This window comes from Nematolebias whitei, chromosome 9 (genome assembly GCF_014905685.2).
Source record: "Nematolebias whitei isolate Nwh7 chromosome 9, NemWhi1, whole genome shotgun sequence".
In the NCBI taxonomy this organism is placed as follows: domain Eukaryota; kingdom Metazoa; phylum Chordata; class Actinopteri; order Cyprinodontiformes; family Rivulidae; genus Nematolebias; species Nematolebias whitei.
The window spans coordinates 40392309-40410741 of record NC_056506.1 but is presented as its reverse complement, the minus strand read 5'-3'; the positions used below and the strand labels follow the sequence as shown (position 1 = coordinate 40410741).

At 37.8% G+C, this 18433-nt stretch overlaps 2 protein-coding genes across 2 annotated transcripts; both read right to left on the bottom strand.

Moving 5' to 3' along the window:
* Positions 1 to 383: 383 nt before the first annotated feature.
* On the bottom strand, positions 384 to 13203 carry plxdc2a (plexin domain containing 2a). The gene is made up of 13 exons (XM_037681358.1): positions 13125 to 13203; positions 12007 to 12188; positions 9828 to 9968; positions 9369 to 9438; positions 7990 to 8112; positions 7797 to 7915; positions 7623 to 7722; positions 5436 to 5531; positions 5277 to 5358; positions 3436 to 3496; positions 3142 to 3361; positions 2470 to 2615; positions 384 to 699 (listed from the first exon to the last, which is right to left on the bottom strand). Exons 1-13 carry the CDS (start codon positions 13201 to 13203, stop codon positions 484 to 486), a joined length of 1635 nt encoding a protein of 544 aa, XP_037537286.1. The 3' UTR covers positions 384 to 483.
* A 1307-nt stretch (positions 13204 to 14510) lies between these two features.
* On the bottom strand, positions 14511 to 17076 carry LOC119414716 (peptidyl-prolyl cis-trans isomerase FKBP1A). Its single transcript, XM_037681822.1, has 4 exons — positions 16995 to 17076; positions 16857 to 16904; positions 16250 to 16362; positions 14511 to 15690 (listed from the first exon to the last, which is right to left on the bottom strand). The coding sequence occupies exons 1-4, from the start codon at positions 17029 to 17031 to the stop codon at positions 15565 to 15567; spliced, it is 324 nt and encodes a 107-aa protein (XP_037537750.1). The 5' UTR covers positions 17032 to 17076; the 3' UTR covers positions 14511 to 15564.
* Positions 17077 to 18433: the final 1357 nt, after the last annotated feature.

Genomic DNA, 18433 nt, shown 5'->3' with positions numbered 1-18433 from the left:
TGTACAATTAAATAGGAGCAGCTGCTAAATAAATCTATAAGCTAATGTAGCATGTTGTAAAACTTTCTGTGAAACTTGTATCTAAAATTAAAATCTTTTCCTGGATTTTTCGTCCTGCAGAAAGACAATTTTCTTCCTTTTACAAACAAATAAATAAAGGTTGCACATCTGCTGCAGCGTTTGAGAGGTTAACCCTGGAAACACTGACTCAGAGGAAGGTGAGGAATTTAGTATTTTGGAGAGCAGGAAATGACACTCGAACACGACATTCCTCGGGAAATAACGGCGTTTTAGAGTTGAAGCGTCCGATCCTGCAGTGAACCTGAGCTGAATCAAACCTGGAATCTCTTCCTTTACATAAACTGTGATCAAGTCAAACGGGTGCTAAAAATTGTGAGGTTTGATGTATTTTTGTCTCTGAATTTGTGCATCAGTTTAAAAAGAAAAGCAGAAAACCGTCTCCAAACGTGACGGGATGTGTAGTCAGGAGTTCTCCGAGCCGAGGACACGTTCCCTCTGATCAGGAACTACAAACCCTTCTTTCTGTTCGCTCTCTCTTCTGTCCGACAAGAAGAAAAACTGTTTGAAGTCGATGACGACTGTGCCTTCTCTGTCCTGACCGGGAGCCTCCACCTCGGCGTACGACGGGCGCCCGGAGCCTCGTCTGAACTTCAGGATCGGCCAAGAAGTCGGGCGTCGCTGTGGGGGGAAGAGTTCAGACCTCGTTTGAGCTCAAAAAGAAAAATACATATTTTAAATATACAGGGAAGTCCTGTTCACATCCCAACAGCTGTAACTAGTTTGTTTTTGTTGTTAAATAGTTTTTACTTGTTTGTTCTGCTTCTGTTTAATCACCGAGGTATTCTGGTCTGATTGGTTGATGACCTCACTAATACATTTAAGATTGAGAAATATGTTTGAAGCAGAGAGAGTGGATGACCTTAAACTACGAAGAATATGTGGCCCATCACATCAGAGGGCTGACATTATTTAAGCAAATTAAGATTTCTGGCTTTTGAAGCTACATTTTAATATCTAAAGCATGAACTTACAATTTAAGAAGTTATGCTGAATATTTTCAAATCTCGTGTAAATGTTTATGAAGCATTCACATATTGTGACCCGTTTTTCTTCTGTACGTTTTTCAGCATCTTGTTCCAAAATGTTTGTGCTATTCCAACAAACCAAAACGTTCAGCTCTTTTAGGACAATCCTGCTATGACTTGGTATTGGTGCAACTTTAGCTTTTTGAAATATTTAGCCTTTTCTACCATTTTTTTTCCTCATATAAAATGAACTGAGCTCATTTTACATCCTTCACATCTTTAGATCTGTTTACAACTTTTTACTGCTCCTTTCACATTTTGTTCTGTTTCAGCTTTTTTCAGCTGTTTTGTGATCCTTTCAAATTCTTTCTGCTAATTTCAGCTTGTTCTGCTCCTCTCAGCCCATTTCTGCAAGTTTCAGCTACAATTCAGCTGTTTTATACACATTTTAGCCTTTTTAGCTAATGCAATTTTTTGCACTTATTTGAAAAAATTTTCAGCCTAATTCAGCTAAAAAGTACTCTCCACTTCCTTGGGGGCAATTTATAATTCTTTCTGCCTTTTAAAGCTACTTTTCAGCTGTTGGCAATTTTTTTTTTCAGATTCTTTCAGCCTAATAGGTAAAACATGTTTTGCTTTCTTCTGCCAATTTAAGCTTGTTTAGCTACCTTTTTTTTGTATTTTCTAGTTTATTTCGACTGTTTTCAGATAGATTCAATATTTTGTGGTGATTTCTGCTAATTAATCTGATAATTTCAGCTTGTTATACTCTTCAAATTCATTATGCTAGTTTCAGCTCTGATATTTCATCTACTGTTTAGCTGTTTTTTATGCTCATTTTAGCTTTCAGCCAATTCCACATTTGAGCTCATTTCAGCTCTTTCCGCTTCTTTCTGGTAGTTAAGCTTCTTTCTGCTTTTCAGCCGTTTTTATTATTAATTCCAGCTTTTTTTTTAAAGCCAATTTCTTCATTTTATGCCAATTCCTGCTTATTTAAATCTAATTCAGCAAAAATGTGTTCTGCTTTCTTCTACTAACTTAGGCTTGTTCTTCCATTTAACTACATTTCACTTCAGCATGTTTTTTTAATCTAATTTCAGCTGTTTTTCAGCAAGTTCTTCAGTAATAAGCATTCACACTGTATTTTCGCAGGAAATTAAATTTATCTAGTTTTCTCTAATCTCTTAAATGTGTCAAATCAAAATGTAGCTAAAAAGCCAGAAATTGGAAAATACAGATAGTTTAACAAAACCTTATGTAATGAGATGACGGGTCATTTTGGACAAACCGTCTAAAAGCTTGCATTCGTGGCCGAACACCCACTTTTGTGAGTTTTTAAAACTCAATATAGAAATTTAAACACATGCAGCAACTAATAAAGTATTTTGATCTTGAGGGGATGAAGTATGAGGAACCCACTGACCTCCATGAGGAAGATGCTGACACTGGAGGTTGGGTGGCGGTACATGTAGATGGACACCAGGAAAGCTGCTACCATGACAACAGTCACCATGACGACGATGCCTGCCAGGAAACCTGCACGACTTTCTCTGCTCTCAGCATTTCCTGCTATACAGTCAAAATTATGACAAAACATTAGGTCCACCAAGATTTATTAGCCTCCGATGTGAAAACATTAATGCTGGTTGGCGTATGCCGAAAGCACGGCAAATAAAATAAAATAGCTTTAAGACGGACTTCAACGATGCAGAAACAGATTCCCGTATCATCTAGGAAAAAGTATGACCCAACACTTCCTGATGAAATTATGTACATTCAGTCAGTGTTATGTTATTGCACTCATTTTTTGCTTTTCAGAAGTTACTGTCACTTTAGTACTTTTAATGTACTTGGTACTTTAGATGCTGTGCAGTATTTATGGTGTTGGATACGCTCAACTGTGATCTAACAGATTGTCAAGAAATATCTGATGCCTTCACACTGTCGGACCTCCCTGATGGTCATGGCTACTGCATGACTATTTTTTTTTTAAGCAGAGAAAATACCTGCTATACTTTGAGCAATCATCTGTTCCACATTTATCCACATTTTCCACAAAACATTTTTTAACTCAAAGGAAAGTTCAGTGAGTTACCGTTTGTAGATGTGCTAGTTGACTGCTGTGCACTTGATTTGTTTTCTCCGCTGTGCAACGTCTGGTTGGTGCTGGTGGAGGTCCTGCTGAGGGAGGTGGGCGTCATGTTGGAGGTCCTCTGCAGCTTCCCGGTGGCTGCTACAGGAGTGGACGTGTTCGTGAGGCGCTGCCATGTGCCGTTTCTGGTGTCTGCCGTCTGGGGACATCGCACATCTCGACTCTACAACAAAAGTCAGCTTTTGCATTCAGAATTATCTACTCCTTGTTCTGAACTTCTTCAAGTTTGTGACGAACCTCCTCAGGACAGCCGAGGTCGACCCACTCCTGTCGATAATGATCGAAGCCGCTGGAGCATCTGAGAACGAAACTGTTTAATTACAAACGCACGGACTTCTGCGTTCTTCAAATTATTCACAAACACAAATTTTATGGGCGATTATCTGCTGAAATTTTGGGAAACTGGTTTGGGAGGTGATACGATAGTAGTTTTGAATGTTTCTGCAAGTTAAAGGCATTTTATACACAATGTTATCAGTATGCTTCAAAATGTTCCTTGAAACTTCTTAATGGCCAAATTTTATAAGGTCCTAATGATCTTTAACTGGATTTGTTTACTAGATTATGAACCTGAAAACAAGGAACCCTAGCCTCAGAACTGGAAGACTAAATCAAATATCAAACTGGTGCTAAATGATAAAACCAAAGGGATTTTTTTCCCTTGAACCTTTATTTATACACGTTAATCCCATTGAGCCTCGGGGACTCGTTTACAAGAGAGACCTGATTTTAGCAAAGTGATGACAACAGTGGATAACAACGACAACAATAAATAATCATAAAAGAGGCGTACACATTTTTTTTGGGGGGGGGGGGGGGGGGTTGTTGGATGTTTTCAGAAAGTTGTTGCCAGCAGTTCTTCCTCCCATCTCATCCATGCATGGTGTTCCGACTTTGTGAACTCTTACAAATACTTGGAGTTTTAATTGATGCACATCTCTTTTAAGCTCCATATTGAAAACCTGTTAAAGAAACTGAAAGTTTTTTTTTTTGTTTTTTTTTTCAGAATCGGATCTTGTTTAACTCTGAACGTCAGGAAGCTATTTGTAGCTGCTACCTTCTTACCGGCCATTGATTATGGTGACATTTACGTGAATACCCCTTCCAGCTCCTTGCAGATGTTGGATGCTGTCTATCCCGGTGCACTAATATTCATAACTGGTTGTAACTACCATACCCACCACTGCACTCTGCACTCCTTACTCAGTTGGGCATCATTATCTACACGCAGGCTGGTTCACTTTCATCTATAAATCACTCCTTGGTCTGCTGCCTTCTTATATCTCCTCCTACACGTCACATCGTCAGTGCAGTTACGGCATGCGCTCTCATGCAGTGTCCACTCAGTGTGAACTGAACTTGGCAAAAAGGTCTTTTCTTACTCTGCTCCTTACCTGGAGCACCTTGCAACACGATCTGAAGCTCTCCATTGTTTTTATTGTTGTATGTTGTTTATTATCCTCTATACGTTGTCTGCCTAAAACTGGTCTCTCCTGAGAACGAGTCTTCATGAATCAATGAGACGACCTGCACAAATAAAAGCTAAATAATTTTTTTTTTTTTAATGATGTCACATGAGCGCCTTACGACCCTGTGGGTCACATCCGGTCTGCTGGAGAATCTCTGCCTCTCATTTGAAACCGTCTTTTGCAGTGCTTTTAATTTGAAGGCGAGTGGGCTTGAGTGCCACTGAGAAGCACCATCTTTAAGCATGTGGTTAAATCAGTGACATGAATGTCGTAGTTTTAACAAAATATGGACTTCTTTATGTTTAATTACAGATGTCAGTGCAACAACAACAAACAAAATCAGCACAGAGCAGGCACATGTTGTCGACACTAAAATTCAATAAGACTTTTTACCAAGATTTACACATCCAGGAACGGAGCAGTTGAACGTAGTTTTGTGAAATTTCACAAAACAGCAAAAAGAAACACGGAGAGGAGAACTTTCCACGAATGAAGAGGCAGACAAAAGGCTCTACAGATCCTCTCACGGTCTTGAAAACACGAGACAACTGGTTCCATCTTTCAGCTAACGAAGCTTCGTTGTACAACTGAAAGTGTTGTTCAGTTTACCTTTGCAGCCGACTGCACCAGCTGCAGTTAAAGCCGGTGTGAGAAGCAACACACGAGCCACAGCTGGAGAACTGCAGACACGCTGAGAAGAAAGAAAAACAGTGGGGTGAGCAGGAAGAGACCGCTCAGTCCGCTCAGTAAAACCAGGATGTTACGCACTGGGAAGAGGAAGCAGCTCCACGGCTGTAGAACTGCAGATTTTTGACGTGGGGATGCTGACTCTGTGATACTCGTAGATGGTTCTCCGACGAACATCTAAAGCATGTTGGAAAAATTAATTATTCAAATAAAAAGAAATAAAAAGGGAGCTGCTAACCATGCAGTGCACTGGACCCAAACAAATCAACATTATTCTAATAACTATTTAAAAATACGCAAAAGGGCTTTATTTCTTTCGGTATAGCTTCCTGTCAGTTGTGTACATCAAAGTTAAATGGACTGTACTTATATAGCACTTTTCTATTTAGTCAAGATACTTAAAGTGCTTTAACACAATCTGTGCCCTCATTTACCCATTCATACAGCACTCTACTAGATCTCTACAAAGCTACCATACTTTTTGCAGTATAAGTCGCACCTTTTTGCATAAATTTGCATGCTCTGTGACTCATATAGCAAAGCGACTTATTTATGTTTTGTTTCCCATATTTATAACCCAATTATTAGCTGAGATCTGACTATTTCATTCATTCTGACATGGAAAATATTGAACACTACCATTTTCAGCCACTAGAGGGCCCTCGAGCAATATGGCAAGCCAAATGTCTCATTAATAGGTAAAAGTGGCTATTAATGAGACACTTGGCTTGCCATATCAAGCCACTTTCGTCTCGCTCCATAACTCCTGGAGCAAACGTCAAATCAGCTGCATTTTGCTGCACCACCCAGGCGAAATGCAGCTGATTTGACAATTAAAGTGCATTTATTAAGGAAAAGCTCAACTGAGACACACCTTTGCTATAATGTCGAGCAAACAAAGGATTGTTTTTAAGTGTTAATCTTGTTAAATTCTTGTTAAATCGTCCTGTGCACGCCATTTGGCAGCCAATCGATTTTTGGCACAACATCGGCCCACGGTTCTGGGTCATCAGCGGTGACACATAAACACGACACGTCAGCGGTGATGCATAATAGATGCGACTTATACGGCGAAGCGACTCATTTGTTTTTTTCCCACTTTATTAGACATATCTGGACTGATGCGACTTATACGGAGGTGCGACGTGTACGGCGGAAAGTACGGTAATCTGAATCTGTACAAAGAATAATCAGTGCTTTAGATCACATTCATACATTGATGGGACACACGTGCAGCAAAACTGCTGGCATAGCCCTACAGAACCTCACTGACCTACACAAGGTGAGATCAGTAAAAAAGGTCACGCTGATTCTGGCAGATCCTGATCATCCTATCCATGGTGAGTTCATGTTGCTTCCATTAGGACGCAGGTATCTGCTGCCCTGATGTAGAACGAACAGACAAAAAAAAAAAAAAAGAAATCCTCCCTGTAGTGATCAGGCTTCTCAATGAACAGTGATGATTTCATGTATTTTAATGTCTTAATGTCTTGTCTAGTATGAACGTTTTAAGTGCCTTCTGACTGTGAAACAAATTGCCCTTTAGGGACTAGAGATTCTTGAACACATCAGAGGCAATGAGGGGTCTTGCTCAGGGACACTTCAACATGTGACAGATGATGGTAGAATCGAACCTCCAACTCTCCCATTGGAAGGAAACTGCTCTAACCACTCATCCACAGCTGCCCTCAAGTTTTAAAGTCAGATTTTACACGACCTGTTAGAGCTCAGGGCATGTGTTGGGGATGACTCTCAGCTTTCATCACACCTAATTTTAGCTCAATTTCTGTACAATTAGCTGAATTATAGCCACTGTTTGCATTTGGTAGTGGTGATTAGCTGTAGTGGACATCTTAAATCAGGTTGACCCCATAATTTAAACAGGTTATATGTACATGTGATTACTTTGAGAGTTTAAATTAAAATATGTTGAGTGGTCAAACAACAGACACACAAACACACTCACACATTAACACACACCTTGAGGGGCTACAAATAGTTGTTAAAGCTCACAGATGAGCTACTAGTTGTACAGAGGTCTAAAACAAAATGTCAGGTCAAATGTGTTATCTCTCTTAGCGCTGGGTCCACTGGTTGGAGCTGTTTGCTGTTACCCATAATGCAACTGCAACATGAAGACTTTTATTCTATCAAATTGAGACATTTGAGTCCTTTGCTAGAAGAGCTCTATTAGCCAGTGCTGATCAAACAAGCTAAACGTTATATTTAAGGTTCATGAAAAAAATATAGAGCAAATCGATGTCTTACTGGGAATCTGTTCCATCTCATTCAGCACCACAAAAGCATCAGATAAGCCGACTTTGACGGGATGATTCTCAGAGCTGATGTCTCTGATGTCGACAGGAATCTAAACACAGAAGGAATTTATTAAAAATAGTTATGCCTCATGAAAATTATTCCTAAAAATGGGATGAAAGTCACCTCTTTGTATGCAAAAACAATCCGTCCGTCACTGTGCAGCGAGGCCTGAAAAGTGAACGTTCCAGCACTGATGTTGTCCTGGAGGTACATATGGTTCCACTGAACCACCAACGCAGCTCCTGAAGGGCAGAAATGATCAAATATTAAGCTTCTTTATCCGATTGCTGATTTATCCACTGAGATATTCACATACCGTTGTCACAGTACAACACTGTGGAGTTTTTGGAAAGGCTTGGGTCAAAGTTGGCCATCAGAGGAGCGATGTACTGAGTAGCTGTGAGCATCTGGTGGATTATATCTCCAGTGTAGATGAAACCTGGAAGAGGAAAACCTACTGAGGCTTTCAACATTTCTCCCAGAAGTGCCATATTATTTATCCGACATGACATTTTGCATTCTGAGTTATCAGTTTTGCACAATTTTGACAACAAGACACAAATAAGAGCAAATTGTGCAGCTTTATAAAAGAAAAGTAATCAAGATTTGGAAAAACACGGATGTTGTGAGTTCACCTCTTTCCATTTTACTGATAAAACCATTGACATGTAATTAGTTATTTACAGGACGGATGCACAATATTGGATTTTTGGTCCATATCCAATACGTCAATATGTTAAAGCTTATTTGGCCGATAACTGATACCAGTACCGATATCTTTTTTCCTAGATCTACAGACTACACAGCTTTCTCTGATGTGGAATTAAAATACTACATTATTCTGCATGATCTTTGTCAGTTTGGCTTCTACCAAATGCAGATGCCAAAAAGGGGCTGAAAATGATGTAACACTTCAACTTGAATTAAGTTTAATGTCAAATTTATTCATAACATTTATTCTCTCTGACACAATGACGACACTCGAACAGTGCAAATTTGTAAATTTTCACACAACTAAACTCAACCTGTTCACAAGTGACAAGTGACAAGTACATAAGTAGTAGTACAGTAATAGATATACTTGACGGTTTCTTAAATTAAAAATTAACTTCAAACAGAAGCCCGATACGTGGCTATACAATCTTAACGATCAACTCAAATCTCCATGAATGTTGCTTTGTGCAAATAAAATCAAAAGTGCAAAATATATTGACAGCTTCTTTCCTTTGTCAGAACAGATCCCTCTTATTTACACTTATTTGACACAAAAATTGTGTAACAGAGCACGGGAAGTTCAAACAGGCAAAAAATACCAAATAACATGCACTACATTTTAGCATTTTTATAAATATAAAAAAACAACGCCTTTTATATCAGTGAGTTATTTTGATGGAATGGCCAATGTCCGATATTTCATTTCAATGCCAATATTGGCCAATACTGATATCTTGCTGATAACATCATGCATCCCTAATTTACAGTTTGGAAAGTTTCTCCTCTAACAGTTTTGGATATTTTTCAAAAAACGTCATTTTCATGAGTTAAAAATTTCTATTTTTCAAATTATCTTCCTTAAATTCGCAGCTGCTAAAATAAAGCAAACTTTTAAGTGTAATCTTTTCATTACACAATGATAATAAAGCTGCTTATTCTGATTCTAACTTGTACATAAAAACAGCAGAGTTCATGTCTCACCTCCAGTAGCAACTGTGATTTCGTTCAGAAGGTGACCATAGAACGGAAAACTGAAGGACAGATTCACTCTCTGGAAGGATAATGTTTAAAATTAAATGGGTTCTCAAAAATGTACTCTTTAAAAACATAAAATATTTGTTTTTATTTCCCATCATGGCAGAAATACAGCAGTGTAGTGGTAAACCTTGTGCGGATAAAAGACATAAAACTAGAAAACTTAAGTAAATGGGTAAACAGGTAAACTATTACACATCAGGTTTGGCTTTGGGAAGTTTTGTGATTTAGACATCAGTGCAGACGTCACCCCTGCTGGCCATTTAAAATAATGCATTTTGTTTATGAACATTGGCTTCACTTTTCAGACTCAGAGGTTGTGTCCTTCATTAATGTGGCATAACGTCACATACTGTATGTTCAAAAGATTAACGTTCAGTTAATCTCTACAGACTGATGTCTTACCTCTGCGTGTCTGTGTGTGTTGGACAGAAAGCTGAGGACCTTCCACTGTCCCTCCGTCTTGTCCACGTTCACCCACAGGATTTTACCAGAGGCGTCTCCAGGACCGAAGATTTTAGACGTGTAATAGAGGTGGTCAACATCCTACATCATCATACAAAGGATAAAAAATACATAAATATTCAGTGATTTAACCATTTACCTCTTGACCAGAGATATTTGTTATTTTGAGTTTATTCAGTAATCCGCTCAAAATTCAGACAATTTATTACAAGAAAAGTCAATAATGACTCATTGGGTCTTAAAAAAAAAAAAACACACTTGTCCAGTTACTGCATAGTCAGTTATTGGCTTTATGGGCGCATCTTCTTAAAGTTAAACTATGATTTGATGTCACACTGTGTCATCTTTGGCAGTTTGTTTATTGATACATCTGGTAAAATAGGAGCCAATTTAAGATTTTTGTAGCAGATTGATGCTAATAATAATTAAACTATGGCGAAATTTAGTCTAAAGTGTCTTTGCCAAGCTGTTGATTATTTGTTGATGGAAGTGTTTTATATGCCACAAAGATTTAAGGGTCTGCACTGATGAACTAAAACAGAATAAATTAAAATTTAATATGGTTAAATACAAAGTGTGGACTGAAAAAAAGGAATGTGACGATATTAAATGAACTAGAGAAATTTTCCTACGAGAACACAGTGTGAATGCTTACTGCAGAAGAACTGCTAACATTAGCTAAAGACATGCTTGAATGTAGCTGAAAGAACAAGCCAAAATTAGCAGAAGAAAGTAGAAAGAACACGTTTGCTGAATAAGGTTTAAATAAGCAGAAATGGACACACAAATCTGGAAATTAGCTAAAAAAATCTGAAGTTGGCAAAAAGTAACTGAAAGGCAGAAAGAAGCTTAATCTACCAGAAGAAAATTGAAAGAGCTAAAATGAGCTTAAAAATGTGGAATTAGTTTAAAAAAAGCTAAAATTAGCATAAAGCTGCTATAGAGTAGCTGAAATACCAGAAAAAGCTGAAACTAGCATAATTGAGCTGAAAGGAGTATAACAAGCTGAAATAATCAGAAAGAAGTTAGGCTGAAAGTAGCAAAAATTACTATAAACAACTTTAGTTTATCTGAAAACAGTCAAATTAGCTTAAAATACTAAAAAAAAGGTAGCTGAAAAGATAGAACAAGCTTAAATAAGAACGCAGAAAGAACATTGCTGAATTAGACTGAAAGAAGCAGAAATGAGCACAAAAACGTGTAAATTATCTGAAAAAAAAGGCAGAAATTAGCAACAACAAAAAACAGCTCAAAAGTAGCTAAAAAGCAGAAAGCTTAAATTAGCAGAAGTGGGAAGAGCACATTTTTTGTGAATTAGGAAGAAAAAAAGTTGACATGAGTGCAAAAAATGTGGAATCGGCTGAAAAAGCTAAAACAAGCGTAAAACAGCTATAGTAGCTGAAATAGTAGAAAAAGCTGAAACGAAACAAGCTGAACGGCGCATAACGAGCTGAAATTAGCAGAAAGAAAAGAAGGAACACAAAAATGTTGTAGTTAGCTGAATAATCTGAAAGGATTACAAAACAGCTGCAAAAAAAATCCCAGCTGAAATTAGCTGAAAAATGTTTAAATTTGCACAAAGAAGCTGAAAGAAGCTGAACCAGAACAAAATGTGAAAGCAGCAGTAAAAATGATGTAGACATATCTAAAGATGTGACTTCTTTTCCTATGAGACAAAAAAGGACTAAATATTTCAACAAGCTAAAGCTGAACCAACACCAAAAGTCATAGCACCCTTCTCCTGAACGAGCTGAACGTTTTGATATACGATTTGTTGAAATGGCACAAAAACTGTGGAACGAGAAAGATGCAGAAAAACGTACGGAAGAAAAATGGATGACAATAGAGTGAATGCTTCATAAACATTCACACAATAATCATGTTTTATGACCGTCTGAAAACAACTTAGAGGAGGAAGTAAAATATTTACAAAAAAAAAAAAACCCTGCTGGTTCAAAACTTCCCAACCAGTGGTAAATCTTCTAAATAAAACTGACTTTTGAACATGAAAATTTGGATTGTTTTGTAAAAAGCATCTAGTAAATAAAGAAGACAATCATTAAGATAATCTACAGTCCAAAAATATAGTTTTAAACTTGTGACTTTGATGAAATCTTACAACGATCTGTGTAGAGTTATCCTGTTTCTCCTTCATGTGGACATCAGGACTGGCCTCCTCTGGCTGGTGCTGGTCTTTATAGTGGGCCCTCTTATCTGCAGCCCACACAGAGTCCCTGGTCCTGAATCGGGACGCCCACATCTGCTCCCTGGGATACCGAGCAGCTAAACGCAGCCGCCCCCCTTCGCAGGAAAAGAAACACAGGCAACAATTATTCCATAAAAAAAAGAGAATTTATGAAGAAGAGCATGTTATAAATGAGTTACTGATCATTTTTATGAACTTCCAGTATGAAACTGTACAAAAACACACTGTAAACATATCCTGATGCATGCTCAGTAATCCAGGTAGAAAAACACTGTACACTGTAAACATATTTCCCATCATGCAGCAGGACATAGCAGCTCCTCAGCAGGTGCCATGTGGTAAACACGGTTCCTCCACCATTCACAGGTTTGCGTCCTGTGTTTTCTCTTCACAGCGGAGGGTGAAAACATGCTTCACATTCTTCACACCGCCAGCTCCAGGAGCAGCAGTGGGTGTTGAAGCCATATATCTGTCACACCATGACGGCTGCAGAGGTCGCACAACATGAAAACTACCTGCTCCTCAGAAACAACTGGGAACATCTGGGGGAGTTTTGTTTACTGAGAATAAAAAAGTGTATCTTCTGCATTCATCAAGATTCATCAGACAGCTCAGGATGTTCAGACTTCTTGTTTACCTGCAGAACAGCACACACCTGAATCTAATCATACCTTTGATTAGTCCCCATTTCATCAAAGAAATTAACTCCTCCTGTTGGTTTGGAGGTATTAACACAATTAAACATGAATAAGGATCCCAAAAAATTCCATACAATTACTTAATTGATAATTTAAAGCTTTGTAACCCATGAGCTAAATAACATGTAAAAATGTTATGCAAATTTAAAAAAAAAAATCTGGTGATGACCTTTGAACTTTAATTTTTTTTTTTAAAATAGACAAGGCACATCAATTAAATAAAACCAGAAAAATACAAACGTTATCATCAAATGAGTGTTTTTCTTAAACAGTGTGGTGAAAGTGAACTTACACAGAGAAATATATATATTTTTAATAAAATTGCAAACTTACCACTGGATAATCTGAAACAGTTTATCTGAATCTGATGAACCAGGACCAGACTTGTAATGAAGTAAACCGCTTTAATCATCATCCTTTTCTCTATTTGGCTCCAAAATTCTGAAGTGGCGCAATAAAACGGAATATTCCAGGGTCGCTTTAGAAGAAATAAACAGGAAGTAAAAACCGGCTTATTCTATTGAAAAAGGTTTTAAGTTTTAAACAAAACCAACAACTCCCCGCAGTAAACTAATTTCCATTTCATGCTCCCCGTTTGTCCGCAATGATCCGAGATGTCATTTGACTCGTGGTGCGTTCAGTGACTGTTGTAATTATCATCATAAAGATCAACGTTTACACTTTTTAACATGTTGCACGAAAAGTCGTAAATAAAAAAAAGCAGAAAATAATATGGATGAATAAATATATATGTATATCAATATTATTAGATTTGTACAAAAGATGTATAGAAGCACCTTTTTAAGGACCTGAAGTTGTGTAACATTAATTACTTCATACTTTTTTGCGCATTTTATTTTAAATGGCCATGCAAACTGTCAAGTACATGAAAGTTTTTTCCCCCTTTAAATAGTTTGAGCAGAGAATAATTACTTTGAGCAAGTGAACGCAGCACGGTTTATTTGTAATTCCAGTTGTCACCACTAGTGGGCGACAGAGCGAGCACAATCAGAAACCTCAAAACTCTGAAAAAGTTTTTCTTCATTGCTCAGATTATAATCCACCAGCTCAGTGTGTCTGCAGCCAAATCAAATTTAAACAAGATTCACAGAAATTAGTTTAGGTTATCTAAATAGATTGAAATTAATTAATGTCCAGCTCTGGATTTAACATAAATTTCAACTCGTTATGACCAGTCAAAAGACAAAGGCAGGTGTTTATGCCTACACCTGTAAGCAAAATATTTCAACCACTGGTCAAATTAAACTGTTGTTTCAGTTGTTCTGGATGCTGATGGTTGTGGGCAGGAAGGATCTCCTGTAGCGGTCTGTCTTACAGCAGATCTGAAGAAGCTTCTTGTCCATCTCTGATACACCCGCCCACTGCAGTCATCTGAATATTTCTGCAGATCACAGGAGTCGGTTTTGTACTAGAACTCTGAGATGTACATCAGTCACATTTATAATATTAGAGCACACGGTTTTCAAATTTTGTGTATGTGACTCCATTTCTTAGTGTAAAACTCTGGAGTGTTAGGTGGTTTCCTATTATAAATTATCTTTAACACCAAACAATAAAAACATTTTATTTCAATTTAACTGCATTAGAAAAGAACTTAAAAACACCGGGCTCGTTCTGGACTGGAATAAATCAGCTGAACTCAACAGACCTCAGAACGACTCGTGTTAAATAACGTGCAATAAAACAAAGCATCCGTACAACATTGTTTTATTGTCAGACTGAAATGCCCACAGAAAGGAAGAGTAGCAGATGCAGGGAAAAATTTAGCGTAACAAAACAAAAGTTGTTATTCAGAAATAACAAGGACACTTCAGGTCTAAAAGCGGACTTTAATACAAATATCAAGAATGAAAAAAATAATAATCACAAGCCACTACTGACAAGGTTTATTTGTTCTTGTGTCATTGCTTTAAAGTTGTGAACTAAACAGACTAAATCTACCGCAGGGAGGTGTAAAACCCTAAAGGTGTTAAAATTAAACATTAACCGATCAAACACCGTTTTAAAAACACTGGAAGAAACACTTGTGAATAATGAAACATTTGCCAAGACCACTGTGTGATTTGTGTCACATGCTCTCATTTCACTGTGCGACTTTAGTGTGTTCACATTTTCCTGGCAAGTGAAAGAATTAACACCAAGAGCTGAGATTTTTGAAACTAAAAACAGCTTGGATTTTTACCTGAATTATTATTTTTTGCAGATTTTCTACGCAAAGTGAGATGAAATCAGAGTCTTACGTGTAGCGTATACCAACTTTACTTTACAAAACCGCCGCACTGTTCTGTTGATGCCAAAGCGTGCAGCCTCGTTAAAAAGAACAAAACAGCAAGGTTTCAATAAAATATTAACACAACTGCAAAAGCACAAACAATCGTGAAACATTCCGGGTGCGTGGCTGTAATTCAGGGTGAAGCTCCAACTCAAACATGGTCAATCCTGAGCCTTTAAGTTTCACATTTACTCACATGATAATGAAATTATATCAGCCTTAACCATTTTTACTATAAACTGGTGCACTACTCACGTTACGTTCACGAGGCCTGAGCACCACGGCTGCAGCCATCATTAGTACGGTGTTGTGTTCCACTTTTCTTATTTTAGACCAAGATCTGGCTAACGTTTCTACAAATGATCCCTTCGTAACGAAGGCTTCCAAAAGCATCTTTCATCAAATAATAATTTGTGACATATGTAGATGAACAGAAAAAAGAAAAAAAAAAACCTCTGGATGGACTTTCAGTGTAAAAACTCAGCACTGCAGGAGCTCCACCTCAAAAATGAGAGTGGCGTTTGCAGGGATGATGGGTGGGTATCCACTGGCACCATAGGCGTAATCTGGTGAGCAGGTCAACCTGGCCACTTGACCAAGGCTCATCTGGGAAATGAAGAGAGAGTTTAAAACTTGACATCTGACTCCCATTACGCATAAAGGGCTGTCATGCATCTACAGCAACTTTAACAAACTATACAGAAGAATGCATATTTGATCAATAAATCTAATATTTTTAGATTAAACCAAATTATAATTGTTTACTTTACAGCAACTGAATCTTATTTGCACTTTATTTGGGTGAAAATGATAATTATTCTGCATCAGCCTCAATTTAAAAAATACTTGCGTTTTCCTACATTTGGATAACTCCTTGTACAAGAACAAAGGAAGTACCAGATTACTCAGCGAGCAGAATAATCTGTAGAACTGAATCGCTTTAATGCTTATACTTGGATGTGTGTTTGTAATCTGAAGACACTTTAAAGATAATCCGCAGTATACAGATTGTTTCACACAGCAAGTACATAAATGTGTAATTACAGAGGAGTAGCTCTTATCTCATTGTTTCAGCTCTGCATTAGTGAAATTGGGTTGTAGCCTTTTTGGAGAAAAATAATCTGTGATGGATCCAACGTGGTACTAGCAGAGCTCCTCTCCTTACCTGAGCTACACCTTCATCCCAGGCACGGATGACTTCCTGTGCTCCTAGTTTGAACGTGAAGGGCTTCCCTCGGTCTCTGGAGGAGTCAAACTTTTTCCCGTTTGTCAGCGTGCCTGATCAAAAACAGCACATTCAAAATAAACAGGGATCATGTTAAAACTTGTGGCTTTTAGCTGCAGAACAGGCTCGATGTTTTTGACGCACCACCACGCTGCCAGGAAAAGATCGGCTAGCATCACGGTTTAGCCTAGCGTTAAGAGTGAGGAATAAAATTAATAAAACGTGTCGATGTTCGTTTGTTAGTTTCCACATTTTGTTCCAGTTGAGTTGTTAGTGTTAGAGGCGTAGGAGTAAGCATGTCTCTCACCCATTTTTATTTTTTGGACAGAGCCAGGCTGCTATCCGCCCCCGAGTTTCTGGGCTCTATGCTAAGCTAATTAGCGTTAGCATCATTTTCGACGAGCCCACTGTCACTCCAGATATTGTGAATTTACACATTTCATATCGCCCCTTTAACGCATGCGACTAATAAGTTTTGTTTTGATTGAATTAAGGAAAACTATAAAATTAATCGCGAGGCGCTAAAACTGGAAATGAGTCGTCTTACCAACATAATGCACAGCGACCGTATTTCCTCTCTTCGGAAATGTCTTTCCTGAAACGGCAAATCGAAGGTTAGATAAAACACGCTACAAAATACCAACACTAACTGAAAAGGAGCGGAAATTCGAATGAAAATCTTTACCGTCGCCGGGTCTGATAGTCTCCACTTGAACGCCCATTGTTCTCGCAGTGCGTCTTCACACTTCCTGTATCTCCGCCGCTACGTCCAGCTGTCGAATTTGACGTGGATCACGTGTTTTGAAGAGTTGCATTCGTTTAACCTCGGAAACTGAATAATTGAGTTTAACTTGACACACAAACACAGATTTTCATGTTAAAGGTCAGCAAAATAAAATTTTAAAGTCGGATCTGGTATGGTATCTGAGCCAAAATCTCAAATTTTCTGAGTTTGGGGGACATTATTGTTGATTTTTTCCGACTTAAAATAAACAATTCTCGAAAAGGCCGATTTCTGATTACGACTGAAATGCACCATTTGTACTTGCATAAACGGGCGGATCTCTGAAAGACCCTATAAAACCCAACATGCTCTCAACACAGTGGTTTTATATAACTATGGCTCTCCACACTCCACGACTAACCCCCAACATTTCTTTCATTACAGGTATTCTGTTAAAACCCAAAATAACTTCGAGTTGGATGAGAACTGCACAACACAATAAATCTATAAAAGGTCGTGCAAAGATGACAGAAAGTTTACAAAACAGAATAAGATAACTATCATGTAAAGATGTAAAATAATTGTAACACTACAATAATGAAATACTTAATTAGAGAAAACTAGTAATAGGTTCTTAAACGTTTAAACTGCACAAAAACAAGAATCTAGAAAATATGCTATATATGTAAGGGTATACTTCCAAGTTTTTTTTTTTTTTTTTTTTTTTACATTTGATTCAAACGTGAGGCAGATGCAAATGTTTTATTTATTAAACTTACATTAGAAGCCTAATTATGACAAACATTTTACCATAAATAGTACAAATATAACCTCAATTCAGTTTATGTCATAAATGTGTCGTTGGAGAAAATCTCTCTCACTAACACTGTTTACCCAAAAGATCCAACAGCAGGAGAAGATTTTTAACCGGTAGTTTATACTTGCAAAGTCAGATTTCAGGAGAGGTTACATAAATATATCACATACGCGCATGAAAACCAGTCCCAGAAAGCCTAATTCGCATTAACTGCTTGCTTTTAGACTAGACTCCTCTCAGCTCAGCCGAGTTCACAGAGTTCAGGAGGTGTCCTTGAAGCCAGCCACAGTCTCCTTACACAGCACTCCACTTTTACCCAAACATATGGTTCATGGGCAGAGATAAGACTGTGTCTCGGGAGACAGTTTCAGATTGTTTTGAGCTTCTTGTTCTCAGGACAGAGGGGAGGACTCTTCTCAGTCATAATAATAATAATAAAACCATCCATAACCTTTGACCAAAAAGAAACAGAATGTTGGGAGCAAATCTGCAAATATATGAACTGGGATAACAAATCTTTGTCCAAAAGGGGATGCTGTTGTGCAGAAGTATTTAAACAAGACAAAAAAAAATGTAAAACTGT

Excerpts from the sequence above, each read along its gene's own strand:
- plxdc2a (XM_037681358.1), bottom strand. The coding sequence starts at position 13,203 with ATGATTAAAGCGGTTTACTTCATTACAAGTCTGGTCCTGGTTCATCAG. Across the intron at positions 9,439-9,827 it reads ACACACACAGACACGCAGAG|AGAGTGAATCTGTCCTTCAG; the intron begins GTAAGACATCAG and ends TTATCCTTCCAG. Across the intron at positions 2,616-3,141 it reads AACTAGCACATCTACAAACG|CAGGAAATGCTGAGAGCAGA; the intron begins GTAACTCACTGA and ends TTGACTGTATAG.
- LOC119414716 (XM_037681822.1), bottom strand. The coding sequence starts at position 17,031 with ATGGGCGTTCAAGTGGAGACTATCAGACCCGGCGACG. Across the intron at positions 16,905-16,994 it reads GACTATCAGACCCGGCGACG|GAAAGACATTTCCGAAGAGA; the intron begins GTAAAGATTTTC and ends TTGCCGTTTCAG. Across the intron at positions 15,691-16,249 it reads GGGATGAAGGTGTAGCTCAG|ATGAGCCTTGGTCAAGTGGC; the intron begins GTAAGGAGAGGA and ends TTCATTTCCCAG.